Source organism: Archocentrus centrarchus, chromosome 6 (genome assembly GCF_007364275.1).
Source record: "Archocentrus centrarchus isolate MPI-CPG fArcCen1 chromosome 6, fArcCen1, whole genome shotgun sequence".
NCBI classification, from domain to species: Eukaryota; Metazoa; Chordata; class Actinopteri; order Cichliformes; family Cichlidae; genus Archocentrus; species Archocentrus centrarchus.
In genome coordinates this window covers 2597123-2614646 of record NC_044351.1, presented here as the reverse complement: position 1 = coordinate 2614646, position 17524 = coordinate 2597123, and the positions used below count along the sequence as shown (strand labels likewise).

The following is a 17524-nucleotide window of genomic DNA, read 5'->3' as shown; positions in this document are numbered from 1 at the left end:
AACCGGCACATCGACAGCTTGACTTTTAGGCTCAGCTGTAGCACCACAACAGACCGCTGCAGCGTTTGCATCACAGCTGGCGCCGCACCGAACCTGCTGCCCGCCTCCGGCTCCCCTCTGCCATCGCTTATGAGCAAGACCCCAAGATACTGAATCCTCTGCCATCTGCATGCAGCAAGAAATCATCTAATAATCGACTCTCATTATTAGACACTGTTCCTTCAGACCACCAGGCATTATTAGTTTTTACTTAGCACAAGTTCTACAGTCCCTTATCTGTGTCCCTTGGTGTCCTCACTATACAGTGAGACATCACCTGGGTCACCATGGATAAACATATCAGTGAGATTTGTGGGTTTTTTGGTACCTTTTGCAGGCCTTTCCTTTTGCTGACCCACACTTTGGGAGTTGTTTTTGATGCTGATCTGTGTTTTGATGCTCAGGAAGTGTTGGCACTGGGCCGGCCGGCCTGGTTCAGTTTGTTTTTTTGGCCCAGTCAGACAAAAAGTAAAGTTAAGAAGAGAAAAACATGCCAGCCTGAGAAGCTCTTCAGACAGTCGAGCCCTGGATGGCTGATTATGTGAACGTGGCAGTCTGCCTGCTTGTTACACGTAGTTTATTCAGTCAGAGGTCACCTCAGGGTCGCCCCGAGGTTACTGAGTGAGGAGGCTCTGTGTGTGCGTGCGTGCATGCATGTGTATGTGTGTGTCAGGTGTTTCCATCATCATCATCAACACTGTGAGCACTCTTAACCTCTCAGATGGAGCATTATTTAAACCGTGCTGAGGCACTCACTGCGTTTCTTGTTTCTTCTGTTTTCAGGATGAGAAGAACCAGGTGCTGACCACCAACATCTGGCTGCAGCTGGTGAGTTTTCTTCCTGATCGAACTTCCCTCTGCGCCTCTGTCCTTTCATTCAGAGCGCTGATGGTAATTTTCTGGAGTGCCCATATTTGGACCTTAGGGTGGAGTGTTCATTTTTTTCACCCCTTCTTAAATACAGTTACACCTGTGCAGTAGACCCCCACCCCCACCCAAAAGTTGGTCCCTTATGAGAATATGTCTGCCAGTGTTTTTCAGAGCTGGTTTTGCTTGTGGTGCTCAGGTATACCTCCTTAATCTGTCAGATATGTCCGATTCTATCTTTTTCTACTAAATTAATTTAAGCAGCTGCTCTGCTTAAATTTGCAGTCCAGACACGGGACTGTCTTTGTGTGTGTATGAAAGTCCCAGGGAGAATCAGTGTGTTTCCCAAAATGTCAGACTTTATCTCGAAGGTATGTTTAGCATATTTGGGGGTTTAGTGTGATGATCCATAACTCGCTGTCAGAGGATTAGTTTTCTCATCAGAGGGTCAAGATATGAGCTAGACTTCCATCCAGCATCGCCCTGCTGGCGCCTACAGAAACTCACGCCGGAGTGTCCTTCAGCCGTCACAGATGGGGGTGTTTGTGGCAGCCGGGATGCTGGGGATGGTGTGTAAACTGACTCTGGGCAAAATAAGCCAAGTAAACATTGATAATGGATGAAAGCCTGCAGCCACACCATCCCATCCTTCCTTGTATTCGGCTTCCAGAGAAGAATCACAGAAATCCAGCTCTGCCACTTGACCCAGATACAGTAAGTTTGCTGTGATGGAGAAAAACTCAATGCAGAAAGCAGAAAGAGTGCCAGCTTCTGTCTCTGTTTCCACAAATACTCCATCTACCGCTCCGTGAGCCTCGACACCTCCTGCTCTCTGACGCTTTACATCTTCTTTGTTCGCTTGAAGTCAGCCTCGCTTGGTGGAAAGCCAGTTTTCTTTGTTTTTCCAGGCAGGGCTGACTCTGGTGTGAATGTCAAAGCTAATGGAGAGCGCAGGAATCCATTAAGAGAGCTTCTTAAGCCCATTTCACACAGCTGTCCAAATTTAATTAGGTTTCATATCAGGGTCTGTGGAATGTGTGTTTGTATAGTGGCGCTGCACTAATCCGGCCTAATCTGCTCCTCTCGGATGGAAAGGTTGGTTCTTCCCCCGAGGCTCGGCGTTTCCTCTCCCAGGACCAACCACTAGTTTGGCTTAATTTAATTTGGCATCAGCTCCTCTCCCTCCTCTGCGGCTGCTGCTGGAGCCATTGTTCGGGGGTTTTATTGTGAAGGGGAAGAATGTCTTTAAGAGAGAAGAAACATTTCTGCAGCGGGAGCTGTGAGGATTTTTAATGTCAGAGTTACTGCAGCTTTTGTAAGTTCTTCTCCCGGCGAACGAGAAACTTTGACTCACTGTGAGAGGAAAAAAACTGCCTCCCGGATCAGATTTCTTCCTTTAGGGGCTCATAAAGAGCTTTCATTTTTATGGCTTTTGAATGATTTTGCTACATATTCATCTCATTTACAAGCTGTTTGAAGCCAGACACACATTACTCAGAGCAACATAAATAAGCATAAACACAGAAAAATGCAGAAATCACATTGAAGCACAGGAAAGATGCTGTATTTTAATATTTGCTCGACTTAAGGAGGCAGCAGATTTTTCATTCATGAACAAATAAACATGCAGTGAGGATGTTTACTGTCTTATATTAGTTTAGTTTTATTTGCATGATAACTACAGCACCGTCTGGCAGCAGTGTCATGTGCAGGTGTTTTGGTTCAGGGGCAGAACTGCTGATTATGCTGATATCACACCCGTCTCCAATGAGTGGTCTGTTTGGTCTGAACAGCATTCTGATGGCTAATCAATTACTCTGTCAAATACTTCCACCTTTAATTTGAAAATCGTGGCACTAAAGAGCCAAACCTTTCAGGAGGTGGTGGAGACCAAAATCAGAGAGAAATTAGAGCAATCATGAAGACACGAGAACCGCTTCAGATGAGCGATCAGTCACTTAAATCAGCTCCCTTCCTCACTCTGATGCTCAGTTTGGCACCAGGTTGCTGTCATGTGACTGGCTAATTAGATTTTTGTGTTAACGAGCACTTGAACATATGTAATGAAGTGGCCAGTGAGTGTAATATACATGAAACGCTGTCGATGAAACAGCAGAAGCAGCTCAAAATGAACCCATTAAAATAAAAAGTTACCTTCTGATTTTATTGTTTGCGTTCCCCAGTATTTTTCTGTGACAGGTGAGCACACCTGTCAGGCAGAAGAGTCCACGTACATTTCTGTTTTGCACCTTCTTGCAGCAATTTCTATTATTTATTAATGCGACTGACATTACTCTCTTCCACAGTTTCAGTCTTATTTTCTATTCTCATTTTATTTTTAACCTCATTTTTATTTTGTTCTTTGAGTATATATATAATTTTTGCTCGGTATCATGATGTGCCTGTGGCACTTTAACAGTGTTGTTCATTTATTGCAGACTGCACTATTTTAATCCTGCTGCTCTAACAGAATAATCTATGTATGCATCGATCTATTGATCTGTCGACTGATCGTGACTACATGAAATTTTCAGCTCCTTGTTGTAATCAAAGAAATGAGGATTTCGGTTCTGTGGGAAAATAAGTCAAAGTGTTGCGTCTGTATCAGTGCGGCTCCTCTCCTTGTACAGGCTGCAGGTTCCTGCTGGTCTCATCCTGCTCTGACTTGTGAAGCTTTTGAGCCTTTGAACCTTTTTTTTGGGCGGGGGGGCACAGACATCCTCACCTGCTCATTGAACTTACATGTGAGCGCTCAGACTCAGACCTGTTTCCTTTCTCGTGGTTTCTCTGCTCATGCTAATGGGAAGCTGTGATGAATGCTGGCTAATCTGGATTAGTTGAGCTAATGTCTGATTTCAGCAAACCTTAATCAGCTCATCGCACATGAAGAAGTAAAAGAGCCACTAAACAGTAACATGTTGTAGTGGCTGGTAAATATTTCACCCAAACTCTTATAAAACTTAAACAATCGCGATGATTTAATAACCTGAAATCAAACCTGAGTTACTCGAAATGCTAAAACGTTAAAACGCCCTTTGGATGATTCTGATCTAATTCACCTCAGAACTGCAAACTGATTGGATTACTCTTAATATTTAATTAGTACCTCTAATTAAAAAGCAACAATGACCCAAAGACAAATATTTAGCAGCTTTTCCTTTTCTGCTCACTTTGTCCATTATGACAAACATGTGCTGAAGAGCACCTTTAAATCCTGCACCCTGAGTGCTTTGGACCTCATCCTGTGATGAGTTCAGTTTGTGTGTCTGTGACGCTTCTGTCCAGAGTCTCCAGCTGCTCACAGTTTTCAGGTGTACTCAGAGAGCACCTGCAGCACAGGTACAGTACTAACAGCTGTTAAACCCACAGACAGGACAGAACTCAGATGAGCTGTTTATTGATTTTTGCTGACATTTGTTTGTTTGTGTGTGTTTAGCTTTCGACTGCGGCTGATTGTTTCCACTCAGCTCAGCTCGTCACATCCTGATGTGAGCTTTGTGTTTAAGCCACAGACTTACAGCAATCCTTCAGAGCATTGTGTAATGACAGTGTAAGCAGGTGGTTAAGATGCTCCATAATACAGTCTGCACCCCCGCTAATACTGTGGAATTACACTGGAATTCCTCTAAAACTCCCTGAAGATCCTCATTGCATTAAAAAATACTGACAGTAATCTGTGTATCAGTGTTTCCTTTCTTATCAAATACTCCAAATATGCTCTGCTGTAGTATTATTAATTTCTCATCTTATATCATAACTATTGAGTGGTAGCTGTCGTACAGTCGGGGTACGCACGCTGATGCAGATTTAGAGAAATGTTCATACAAACATGAGTGACTGGAGTCGTTTTACACAGGAAACCAAAGACAATGAGTGACAATGACAGTTAAAGTATAAAAACGTAAAAATCGATGTAGGTTTACAGTGAAAATAAAGGAAATGAATAAAAATATGTCCCAATAATTTTGTGAGAACCAGTTTGAGATTTCAGGCTTTGAGACGACTCGTGCAGCGATCACTTTATTTGGCTGCAAAGCTCCTGATAGGAACTTAATTGGACTTTAAGAAGGAGAGTTTAGGATACTCTGTAATACAGCCTGGACCCCTCATAATACTGTAATTACTCTGTAAGGAGGGGAGGCAGTTGGAGTTTTAGACCATCAAAGTGTTGGAACTGTGTATTTCATATAGACTAATTGTTGCATCGTGTTACCTGGGTGAAATACTTGGACCGTTTCTTAGATTAAAAATTGGCAGCAGTGACTGAGTGTGTGGGTCTGCGTTCATGCTCACCGTCAGTTTTACCTGGACTCACTTCCTGCTGTCCACTGTGTGCAGTGAGTCTGAGACCCGGCCAGTGTGTGACCTCTGACAGGGTTAAGATGCTTAAAAAAGTGATGGCGTTTCTTTGATCGGTTGCAAACTGATGATGATGATGATGAAAGTGACATTACTCAAAACGGAGTGACACTTTTCTGTTTCTTGTGTCACTCAGTTTAAAAGTTATTAAACCCACACCAGCTCATTTTGTCACATCAAAAGCACGCTGCATTTTTTTTTTTTTTTTACAAACTTCAGAGTCTTTGGATTTTCGGGAGTGTTGCAGCAACAGCTCTGCTCCCGGCAGATTCCACTGGGAAAAACACTTCAGCTGAGTGACAGGAAGTAAACACGGCGGAGAGAGAAGCGTGCGACCTTCAGTCATCACAGCCTCGAACCATCAAGGCAGCCCGGAGAGTTCAGAGAGGCTCTGAGATGTAACGAGCACCGAGCCGGCCGGAGGAGCCATGTATGCAAATGAGACGTCAGCGCGCTGTTGAGGATTCTTGGCAGCACGCTCTCTCCTCACCCAGAGCTCACAATGGCTGTTACATAAGCTTCATCAGTGTAATCTAGATTTCACCAGCTGAAATATGGAGGTCAGGCAAACACGGGCAAGCTGCTGCTAATCAGACGGTTTGTGGAGACCTCGTTTCTATCTTTTTTTATTTGGCCCCGTAGGTTTCACAAATATAAACAGTTTGTGGGAAACAGCTTTTACATATAAATGTTTCAAGGAAGACCCAAAGATGAGAAACATTCCTGATTATCCCACAACATAAAAAAACATTTACACATAACACGTAAGAGTGGTCATAAAACTAGAGGAGGTGACCGTAACCCTATGGGCTGCAGTATTCACTGTAAATAATACATCTAATCTGAAAGAACCCAAATACCGGGGGTCTATTCCAGGAAACAGGTTCAACAAGTTTAAAAACAGACGTTTATAATTTCATTATTTCTGCCATTACTGGATAAAAATGAGAAATGAGATTCAGAGAAAAACTGATTTAATGTTTCTAATCTGATCTGAGATCAGATTCACTGATAGATGATGGCTCTCTGACAGCCACAGCAGAGACGTTTCACTGAGTCACTGTTAAAGGTCAGAGGTCAGCCGCAGTTTCATGTTCTCAGAAATGTCTCAGCTTTATAGATTTGAAATATTTCAGTACAGTTTGGGAGGATGAGACATTTTAATTAAAGAATGCAGATCGTGTCGGGAAAATGAATCCATTATGATCCGGACTGGATGAGCTGGGAAATGACTGGAGCCTGAACTGGATCTGGACCTTATCCGGTCTGAATCCCTGATCCTGATCCGTGTGGATCCTCCTGCTGCGCAGGTGGACTCAGACACAGTTTCTGATCCGTTATAGAGCCGATGATCACAGATTTAGGTGATTTTCAGTGGAAATATGTGGAGATTCATACTCTGAATTTCAGACAGCACAACTTTCAAAATGTTGATTTCAGTCACTTTAAATCCATTTAGTTCAGTTTTCAGTCTTCAAATCATTTCAGCCTCAGCTTCACTCAAACATTCACATCATCTCTAAGATCCAGACATTTTTCCATCAGTGAGCTTTTCCAACACGACCAACGATCGATCATTGATCACTGATCAGTGTGTTCAGTGTCTAAAGCTTCATCCAGATCAGTGTGATGTAACAGTGATGCTACAGTAACTACAGTAAATGTTTCAGAGGAACTGACTGACAGTCTGACAGCTGCAGCTGCCTCATTATAAATCCGTGACATCATCGCTGTCTCTGCCCTTACAGCCTGTTGACGAGTGAACGAGTGTAAAAGCTTCATGAAAATAAGTTTTTACTAAACCTGTTTCAGGAACAGGACCGCGTTCAGGTTAGAGCAGAACTGTTAAAATAATAGCTTAACAGCTACAAGTTTACTGAGAAACCAAAGCTTCAGCTGCACCACAATGAATGTTTCAGACAAACTACTTAACACCACACTGTTAAACCGCAGAGAGAAGCGACATAAAGCAGACTTCGATGATTTTTACAGATGTTTTTGAGTGTTTTTACCTTGGATGGAGCAGGTTAGCTGTTCCAGTTTCATACAAAGCTAAACTAATCACATCCTGATCCCAGCTTTGTATTTAAGCTGCAGATATAGGATGGATTCTGACGGACTTCATCACTCTTTCAGGGGTAAAGAATGTAATCCATTTTCCTTTTTTTAGCTAACTGTGTGTAAATAAAGTGTAAAAAGGGGCATTTAGGAAACCGTAATATACTCTGTAGTGCTGATAATATGATTTAATTACAATGTAAAAAAGGAAGTTAGGATACTCCATAATACAGACCAATAATACTGTGCAGTTCAATCCAGTGTTATTTATATAGAACCAAATCACAACAAACAGTCGCCTCAATGTGCTTTATATAGTAAAGGGGGATGGCAGGAGGAGAGAAGCTGCAGAGAGGCGTGTAAGACTGCAACTCTGCTTCCTGGTATGAACCCTGGGTAGTCAGGTTTTAGGAGGGTTAATAAATTTGGCCATATTTCTAGAAGTAAGAGCTGCTCGAAGTGGAGTTATAGTTTCTGACTACCTGTTCCTTACGAGTTTGTATCGTGTTAAAGCTGAGCAATAAAACTGTTTTTGAGTTTCATCTCATCTTCCGAATCCTGGATCTTGGGTCCATCCTCTGCCTTCCGCACAGCCGACCTTGACAGCTGGCACTGTGGTCTGCAGCTCCCGGCTGTTTTACCCTCCTTGTAGCTGAGCTGGAGCTGGAGTCCATGATTGAGGAGGCCAGCAGCCCCATCATCTTTACTGACTTCCTTACCACGACATTATTCTGGACTCCATGATGTGTGTGTGTGTGTGTGTGTGTGTGTGTGTGTGTGTGTGTGTGTGTGTGTGTGTGTGTGTGTGTGTGTGTGTGTGTGTGTGTGTGTGTGTGTTGCATCATTCTCATACAGACAGCTAAATGGAAATAAAACTGGGAGTTTCGATGGTCTATAACAACCTGCAGCAGTGGTATTACTGTGTAATTAGAATGTAAGAGGGGGACACATCGTTTGGACTTGCCTGTAATGACCTGAAGGTCCTCATCAAATAAAAATACTGAGAGTATACTTTGTGTTTTCTTTCTTTTAAAATACTGCAACAGTAGTCATTGATGTACAAAAATAATCCTTCCACTATTATTTATGTATTTGTGTGCAAAGCACGGAGCTCTGTGCTGAAAATGACTGTTCAATCCATCCTCCTGATGCAGACGGCCGTCACTTGGAGTCTAGTGTTGCCATGTGTAAACTTTTCCATTGATGTCTTTTGGATGTGGAAACCGTTTCGGTCATAAATCATGACCAATTACTTTAATTTTACTGTTTAACATAGTTTTTCATGAATGAAGATCGATCTAAGTCTTGGATCTGTGTTGCAAAGTTGCCCCATTTTTGGAGCATGGAAAGCAATAATCAAACACAGCGTTAGCATGTCTGCTATCCATCATTGTGCTCCACTGTATTCAGCCATTAATGGGGAATCTTTATGGTAATATAGCAGCCCGGGAAAAACTGCAAAAATTACAGTAGTGACTGATTTTTGAAGGGGGCTAAAAATATCTGCTGTTGACGTAGAGGAGCTTCAAGTCCAACATCTTCCATCGAAAATGTGTTTTATATCCTTTATATCCTAATTTTCATCTGCACAGAAAACCAAATAAAGAGCCTGTTTCTGAGGAACGGATTTGTTTGGGTTCGAGGTTGGTCACAACATTTGGTAACACTGTGCTTTTGTATGTGTCTGCAGTACTGGACAGATTTCTACCTGCAGTGGAACATGTCTGACTATCCAGGTGTGACCAACGTCAGGTTCCCCGACAGCCAGATCTGGAGGCCCGACATCCTGCTGTACAACAGGTACACAACCTCTCTGCTGCAGACTGACAGCAGAACCGCTCAGCAAGGAAGCTGACGGGAGATTATTTTGTCTTTTGTTGTCACAGAAAAATGTATTATTGTGTTTGTCAGCTGTGGAGCTGTGGCATGATTTGGAGTCACGTGTTTTATTGTTCATGCCTGTCAGACTCTCAGTAATCTGTTTGGAGCATGACACACACCAGGACGTATAAGCTAAAGTTTTTTGGTCCTGAGTTTTCTTCTTACAATGAAAAATGTCAGAAAGGAGATGGAGCATCAGGATCAGGCCGTCTCCTGTGGACTCACAGTGTTTTTACAAGAAATCAATAAGCCTGAAATCAGTTTGTCTCCAGGCGGACCGAACATGTTTTCCTTCATGGTGAGATGCTCCGCTCAAAGCCAGAGACGACTCTCTCAGTTTGAGCTTCATTTCTTTGCTGTCCTGATTCAGTAAACAAGCCCGTTCGGCCCTCCTGTTATCGATGCCAAAGATAGGTCCTCTCGCTGTGAACATCAGGGCTGCGGGCTGTGGAAGCCTCTCTGCTGGGTGGCATTTCAGCTCATTAGCTGAGCAGTGTTCATGAGCAAAGTTTGATCCTGGGAAGTGGAGGGGGGGGGGCAGGTTGTCAGAGGGAATATTGACTTGGCTGGCTTTAATGAGAGGGGCCCAGCTTACAGGACTGATTATTGGGCACTGGGTGAACTTTTACAGCAAACTTCCTTGAGAGCTCTTCTGAGGCAGCAGACTCCTTTGGTTTCTCTGATATTCACTGATACTGATACATCTGCAATATTCTGCTTTTATTGGCAAATGGCTCTAATTTCCCCAGACTGGGGGGGGGGGATCAACACTAAAAAAAAATCATTAAAAAGGTGCACTAGTAATTTTCTGCCAGTAAATGATCATTTTTATGGAAGCCGTGTTGTATTTTTAGATGTATTTATTTCTTTTTACAGCTTATGCTGATTAGCCGCAGCATTAAAAAGCACTGACAGGTTGGGAAGAACATTCATGTAGACGTTACTCACCAAAATGTTTCTGAAGACCGAGCACGTGCAAAGGTCCATATTGTGAACTGGTAATTATGTGACGATGCATTTCAGATCTTGTTACAGAGAAACAACAAAGTAATGAAACAAATTACTTTCTCTGGTGAGCAGTTAAGGAATGTACTGCATTACTTTTTAGAAATATAATGAGTAATATGTAATATCTTACTTTTTTCGAGTAACAACCCCAACACTTACCTTCAGCAGCAGATAAATGAACCTGACAAAGAGCCCAAGTCTTCTGCCGGGCCTCTAAACTCGTCGGATCCGAACAAGCATCAGCGGGATATCCTGGACAGGAGCGCCCCAACTCCAAAGGAGCCGGGCTATCTGCTTCAAATGTTCCTGGGCAACACGGTCCAAGAGGTCCATGTCCACACCCCTGTGGCTCCAAAGTGTTTTATGTTATGAGGGGGGCCTACATAATTAAGTCAGGGGGTTTTATTGTTGTGGATGATTGGTTTATATTCCCAGCATGTTCTATGTCTGCTCTGTGCTCTCCTTCCAATTAGTTCCAACAATAAAACCTTCACAGGAAAGTCCTGAAAGATTTATCTTTTCCGCCATCTCAGCTAGCTTCTTTCAGCACCGAGGAGCAGCTGAGCTGCGAGGAGCTTCTCAAAGTCTGAGCTCTGAAAGAAGGACATTTAATTAAAGCATTTTTGTAAAGTCATTGAGTCAATGAGCCCCTAGAAAAGGATAAAGTTCAGATTTTTAAAATGGTAAATCGTGAAGAGCTCATAATCATGCTTTGCAGCACAACCAGCATGAGGAAGCATCGCTGCAGATGAAATATTTAGGACAGTGAGGACATCTGTAAGAAGTAGTGGACATTTTTAAATATTCATTTTCTTCTGTGGAGACATGGTTTATGTTTTAGTGTAGAGTTTCTATTCAAGGTCAGAGGTATAAATTCAGGGTTACGTCTGTCGGCGACCTCACAGATACAGAGCAAACCTGCACGTCCTGCTGAGGTGCTGATGAAACTGTGATTTACTCAAAGCTCTGGACCCTGACTGTGAATCTGTCTCTGCCACAGCGCTGATGAAAGGTTCGATGCTTCGTTCCACACCAACATCCTGGTCAACTCCACGGGCTACTGCCAGTACCTGCCACCAGGTAACACACACACACACCTTCCTTATTAATAGGTACAGTTTGCTCAATCTGAAGCATTTATGGGAGCGATGACAGCTTAGTACCAGCTGTTTAATGGTCCAGGTGCTTTCCTTAAGAAGTATTTATCATTGTCTTTACAGATGTTTGCGCTTCTAGTGAGTCCATCATGTTGAAGTGACTTTACAGAACTTTGGTTGATGGGAACATTTTTAATTCAAATTAAATTTATGAGTCTGTAGAAAAGGTTTCACTGTTGTTCACAGTCTGATGGTAGAAGCAGGACGAGGGTACAAACAGCCCGTGTGAGTCACGCTGATGTTTTTGGTACAGAGTGCTTTATTTTTGAACCCGTCCATCTTAAGTGAGCAAACAGAGCACATTTAATTGGTTACCTTTGTTGTGTAACAAAGCACAAACAGCACCTGAAAGATAAAAACAGAAACAAGCGCACAATCTGGCTTTGTGAGTGAAAGTGTCTGTGTATTGTGTGTTTGCATGAAACGTACTTGGTAATGAGGGTGAGAAGCTGCAGCGATGCTCCTCGGAAGCCTGAGGGAGACAGAGAAGGACCCAGAAGATCCACCACACCCCAAAACCACCCCAGCAAAAGCCCCCACGGCCGAAGGGCAACAGCACCAGAGAACCAGAGGCAGCGGGCAGCCGAGCCCGCCAGAGGCCGGCCGCCCCAGCGCAAGCTGAGAACAGGGCCCAAGTGCCCAAGAATGGCCCAGCCGGCAGGAAGCAGCAACCCTCGTCCCCACATTACCATGTCCTACACAGACAGTGCTTTCAATTTGAGATTCACAAAATATTTGAATTCAAAAATGTTTTTCTTGGATAGATAAATCTTATTTTATAGAGGTATAAAATAATTGTCTACAGACATTTTTACAGAGCCCAGTAAATATCATGTACTTCTTTCTACTTTTAGTGACAGAGTCCTCCGAGCCCCGAGGGAAATACAGGTTCTTCTGAAAAGCAGTTTTATGGAGTGTGTGTGTGTGTGTGTGTGTGTGTGTGGGGGGGGGGGGGGGGGGGGGGGGGGGGACGTCCTGAGGTCACGAGGAGTTATGGTCGTGACTGACAACCTGAGACTCTTCTTGGTTTTTATTGCAGCTGCTGATTAAAGACAGAAACTCTGCAATGATTCTGGGATGTTTTTAAAATGATTCAGACACAAAGAGCTCCGTGAAATGGAAAAAAATAGACAATAAAAGACAAACAATACAAACCTGCAGATGATTTAAAGCCAAACTATAATCAGCCAGGAACAGAAAGGAAGCCGTCAGCCAATCAGAACTCAGGAGCCATTAAAGGCTTCTGTTCACAGCTGACTCTGATTAGTGGAGCCAGGGGTGCTGTTTGGAGGAGGCGACGATGATGGAGACAATAGTCCTGCTGAAGTGTCCTGGAGCACATTACTCAAACCTCTGATGATTAAACTAAAACAGGAAACGTGAGATTGGAGCTCCAGCAGTAACAAAGATATGATTGAATAAAAGTGTGACAGAAAAATAAGCAAAAACGATGATGGGAGATCCAGCAGCGGTCAGAAGCTTCCATCCTCTCATCGTGAGCATGAATGTCAGGGTCAGTTTGAGCTTTTAATGTTTTTTTGAGCTGTTCTTTATCCAGGATTCAAGGATTGGACAGCATACATCTTTAATGACTTTAAAAAACAACTTTGAATTGATTTTGTATTTTCTCTGATCCACACAGGCTCTAAATTATACATGCAGGCTCAGATATACACTGATCAGGCATAACATGATGAGCACTGACATGAAGTGAATAACTCTGATTATCTCTTCATCGTGGGACCTGTTAGTGGGTGGGATATATCAGGGAGCAGGTGAACTCAGAGCTGATGTGTTAGAAGCAGGAAAAATGGGTGAGCGTAGGGATTTGAGTGAGTTTGCCGAAGGCTGTGGAAACGGTATTCCCTGACGGCCGTGGCCTCAGAGCTGCTGCACTTTGTCAGACAGCTTCTGTTTAAGTGGTTTCTTCATTCAGCAGGTCTATCAGTGTGGCAGTGAGGCTGAACTCAGCTTCCCAAAAAAATGTCTTTAATCACAGTTAATTCGTGACTCTTTCACAGCTGAGGTGAAGCCCAGCAGACCGCTAGCAGGTACAGCTGCCTGTGTCGCCATGCACCTGTCAGTCAAAGAGGCCACGCCCCTAATAATGCAATCTTTATTTAAACAGGTGAGTTGGAGAAACATCCTCCCCGTTATGATGGGAGAAATTAGCCACAGAGACCAAAGCAGTTTCTGTACCAGGCTGTAAACATGTTTATGAGTTTTAACATTGGGGTCTATGGGGACTGACTCACTGTGGCGCCTCTGCTGGATGGCAGAGGAACTGCAGGTTGTGATGCTTTGTTACCCTGTTCCTAAGAAAAGTCAGATATGCAGCTCATTGAAATCAAATCGGGGATAAAATAGTCAAAATCTTCCTCCAAATCATCAAACACAATTTTATGCAAATTTTTCTGATTTAATTTTAAATGTGAAGAAAGGAGCATTTTGTATTTACTGTAAATACCTTTCAGTGCAACTTCAGCTCCAGCCCGCTGCTTCATATAAAATTGCAATCCATATTTTCCCCCCAAGTCTTATCCCAACACTTGTCATGCATTCACACTGTAGCCTCAGGTGTTCTGCATATTTAATTGTGTTTCTTCTTCGCTGCAGGCTGTTAGTTTGTACTGCAGCGGCGTCCTGATCCCTCCCCAGGGATCATTAAACATTCATCTTTTTTCCCCAGCTGATCTGCGCAGAGTTAATGGAAAGCAAACAGCACTGATCTGATTCTCAGAGGGAGGCCGCGCTCGTTTTCTTGTTTACATCTGAAATAACTTCCTTATATTGCTTTCTTTTCTCTGCAAGTGTAAAATGAGCCAGTCGGTGAAGCTCGTCCTCACAGCTCGTCTTCTTATTGTGTGCTCACAGATGCTGCTGTCTTCCCATTCATCTTTCCTCTGAACTATCCTTTGTTTTCTTTCTGCTGAGTTTCTTCCTCCTTTGTTTAAATTGATGTGCATCTCGTTGCTTTTCCAGTTCGTTTTTTGTGTTTTGATATGAAATTGATTTTGTGCCAAACACAAACTGTAATCTTAGCTGTGTTTTCTGGTTTTCTTGTCATGTCTCTATAGTACATGTATTTGTAATTTCCCACCTTTGACTGAACCTTGTTTTAAGAGCATCTGAATGTTCATCTCTGTTTCAGGAATATTTAAGAGCACCTGCTACATCGACGTCCGCTGGTTTCCCTTCGACGTGCAGCGCTGCGACCTGAAGTTTGGCTCGTGGACGTACGGCGGCTGGTCTCTGGACCTGCAGATGATTGAGGCTGATATTACTGGATACATCGCAAATGGAGAGTGGGACCTTGTGGGTAAGACATCTTCTCACATAAAGAAGAGGAGGATACATTTAGAATATCTCTCTAAAAGACAGTTATTCTGCTGCTGGAAGAACAATATTCCTCATTATTTTGGAATACAACTGCGGGATTTGCTCCCATTCATCCACAACAATGCCAGCAGGCTTAATCAGATGCCTGCTTGGCTTCGGGTCCCTTCTGTTCTGGGGTCAGTTCCTGTCAGCCAAACGCAGCACAAGCTCGCCAAAACTGGACAAACAGAAACCCGTCCTGTTCTGGTAAATCTGTGCTGAGGCTGCAGATGTTTGACCGTCAGGGCTCAACATCTTCAATGAGGACTTATCTGAGACCATAATCTATGATCAGGACTTACACATGAATCTACAATAAGAATAAAGACAATGAGATGTTGGGAGAAAGCAGACTTGGTCAAACTGTTCCACAGCTAACACCACTCCTGATCTAACCTGACTGCAGCAGATGGAGGACGAATATTAGGAAGAGACTTTTTGAGCTCATTTCACGGTGAGATTACCAAATGAGACGAGTGAGCAGCAGCAGGTTTGTAGCAAAACAGGCAAAGTGTTTTAATTAGTTTCAAAAAGTTTACATCCAGGATGGTACGTCAGAGAGGAGCACGGCGGCCCGCGGTCTACTCGACCGTTAAAACCTCAGAGCGGCTCGGACGCAGCTGAGCCCGTCTGTCTGCTGAGGAGTAAAAGGGTTTCATATCAGCGCTCCCATCCAGCATTAATGCGCCCGTAATTAAATCCTCCTCCTCCTGCCACCGAGCGTGGCAGCCCTGCAGGCCAGCCAGCTCGATGAACCTGAAGGCTGCAGGCAGAGCTGCCGCCACTGTCGCCTCAGGGGCCTTTCTGCACCGCGCAGTGCTCACAAAAAGCCAGCTCACGCTAGAGAGCACGAAAACTGAGTGACACACACGGGGAGTCCTGGTTCCTCCTGAACAGATGAGACACCGTTTAGGGTTTTAAGCTGTCTGATTGGCCACATGCTGCTGATGCATCATTGACTGTGCAGAGCGCTCAGGATTACTCGAGCAGCTCTGGAGATTTATAAACATTTGTTTTTCTCTTGCCTATGATTCATCCATCAAATCCAACCACTGTGCAGCCTCCTTCTGCTGACACAATGAATTACAAGGCAAATGACGGGAAAACGATCACTGGAAAGACACTAGAAACAAGAAATAATGGGCGGACGTGTCAAAGTTAGTTTCAGTCAACTCTCCAGTTTGTATTTAGTCTGTTGAATCGTGTTCCTAAAAATTCTCATATGATGTGGGATCAAAGGTTTCTGGGAATCAGCACATAGACGTAAAAATAAATCAATAAATAAGTAAAACTGATGTAAATATCACCTTCGAGGCGCCACGGTGGCTCAGTGGTGGAGCAGGCGACCATGTTTGTCTCTGTCATGGTTGCTGTGGCAGGCAGGAAAAGCAGACCCCAAAAGCAGGACTCATAAAAGAGGTGAGAAACGAACTTAAAGGATTTTATTGAGTACAAGGACTGTATGAACTAAATCAACTGGTCTGGTCTGAGGCCAGAACTAAAACTTGGGGGACCAAGGAACGGAGACGCACACACAACTGGAACATAGACAACAACACGACAGAGAACAGAAGAAAACTGAGGGCTTAAATACACATCAGGTAATCAGGGCACAGCAGGTGAAGCAAATGAAACTAATAACAGGGGAAGCAAAAGTAAACACAAAGCACAGGGAACAGAAGACTGTCAAAATAAAACAGGAAGTGACTAAACCAGGAACACGGCACAGAGACACAGACATGGGACAGAAACGCAGACTGGTCACAACACTGGGAATAAAACTCAATATGGAAACATAGAAGGTCAGGGGTACGACAAAAGGACAAACAGACACCAGAACACAGACACAGGGGAAGCAGGAACGAAGGAACAAGAAAACCACAAATGATAAAGCCAAAACTAAGAACAATGAAAACCAAAACAAACTAGGAAATAACTGGGAAATTAAATTAAACACAAAATGCTGGGCAGACGGCCCAGGACCGTGTTTGTCTCACAGCGGTGCGGGCGGCACAGGTTTGCGTCCCATTGCCATTTACTGCATGTCTTCCCCCATCTCTCTCTCCTCCCACTTTCCTGTCTCTCCACTATATACTATAAATGAAGCCATAAAAGGCCAAAAATAAATACATTTAAAAAATACCCCTTCAACATCATCTCGTACCTGGACTTGGGTACATCCAGATGACTTCCAGCACAGAGCTGTTTTCAGAGCTCCTCTTATCACCCCAATTGGAACATGTCCCATATTGTCCCACATAAATGTGCTCTTTGTCCCACCTTTTAATTTGTTGGGATCTGATCACCTGCAGCAGGTTTTATCTCACTCACATCTGATGCCATAAGCTAGGAAGTCTTAATGAATGTGCTGTTGTTGTACTCTTCCACCAACCTTTCCTCCGGTGCGTTCGGCCCTGAAAACTGTAAAACTCTTTTAAAACAGAAACCAGAGTCTGGTGTTGTCTCTGCAGATGGCCCAGCAGCCTGCACATCAGCGGATGGTCTCTCTTCCCTATTACAGCGCTGCTGCTGCAGAGTGATGATGAGTGCAGGATTGGCCAAAGTCTCCGGGGAGCCAAAGCTCTTCTGTTTGGAAGGAGAGTATGAAGTGAACAGGGAGATAGCACAGAATGAATGCCAGCCTCTCATAGAGGCTTCCAGCTCAGCCAATGGGCCATTGAGAGGGAACTTAATTGAAAAGCCCAACAACATGTTTCCCATTTACTCCCTTCCATCACGTAGCTGAGATTAAAACCAGTGTAGTGAGCAATGTTGCG

General features: G+C 43.7%; 1 protein-coding gene across 1 annotated transcript in view; it reads left to right on the top strand.

Annotated features, from left to right (window-relative positions):
• Window positions 1-17524, top strand: part of LOC115781735 (neuronal acetylcholine receptor subunit alpha-7-like) — a 55146-nt gene that overhangs the window by 20570 nt on the left and 17052 nt on the right. The window contains exons 3-6 of the mRNA XM_030731569.1: window positions 823-867; window positions 9014-9123; window positions 11213-11292; window positions 14521-14688. Of these exons, the coding sequence (XP_030587429.1) occupies window positions 823-867; window positions 9014-9123; window positions 11213-11292; window positions 14521-14688 (403 nt within the window). The remainder of the gene's footprint in view (window positions 1-822; window positions 868-9013; window positions 9124-11212; window positions 11293-14520; window positions 14689-17524) is intronic.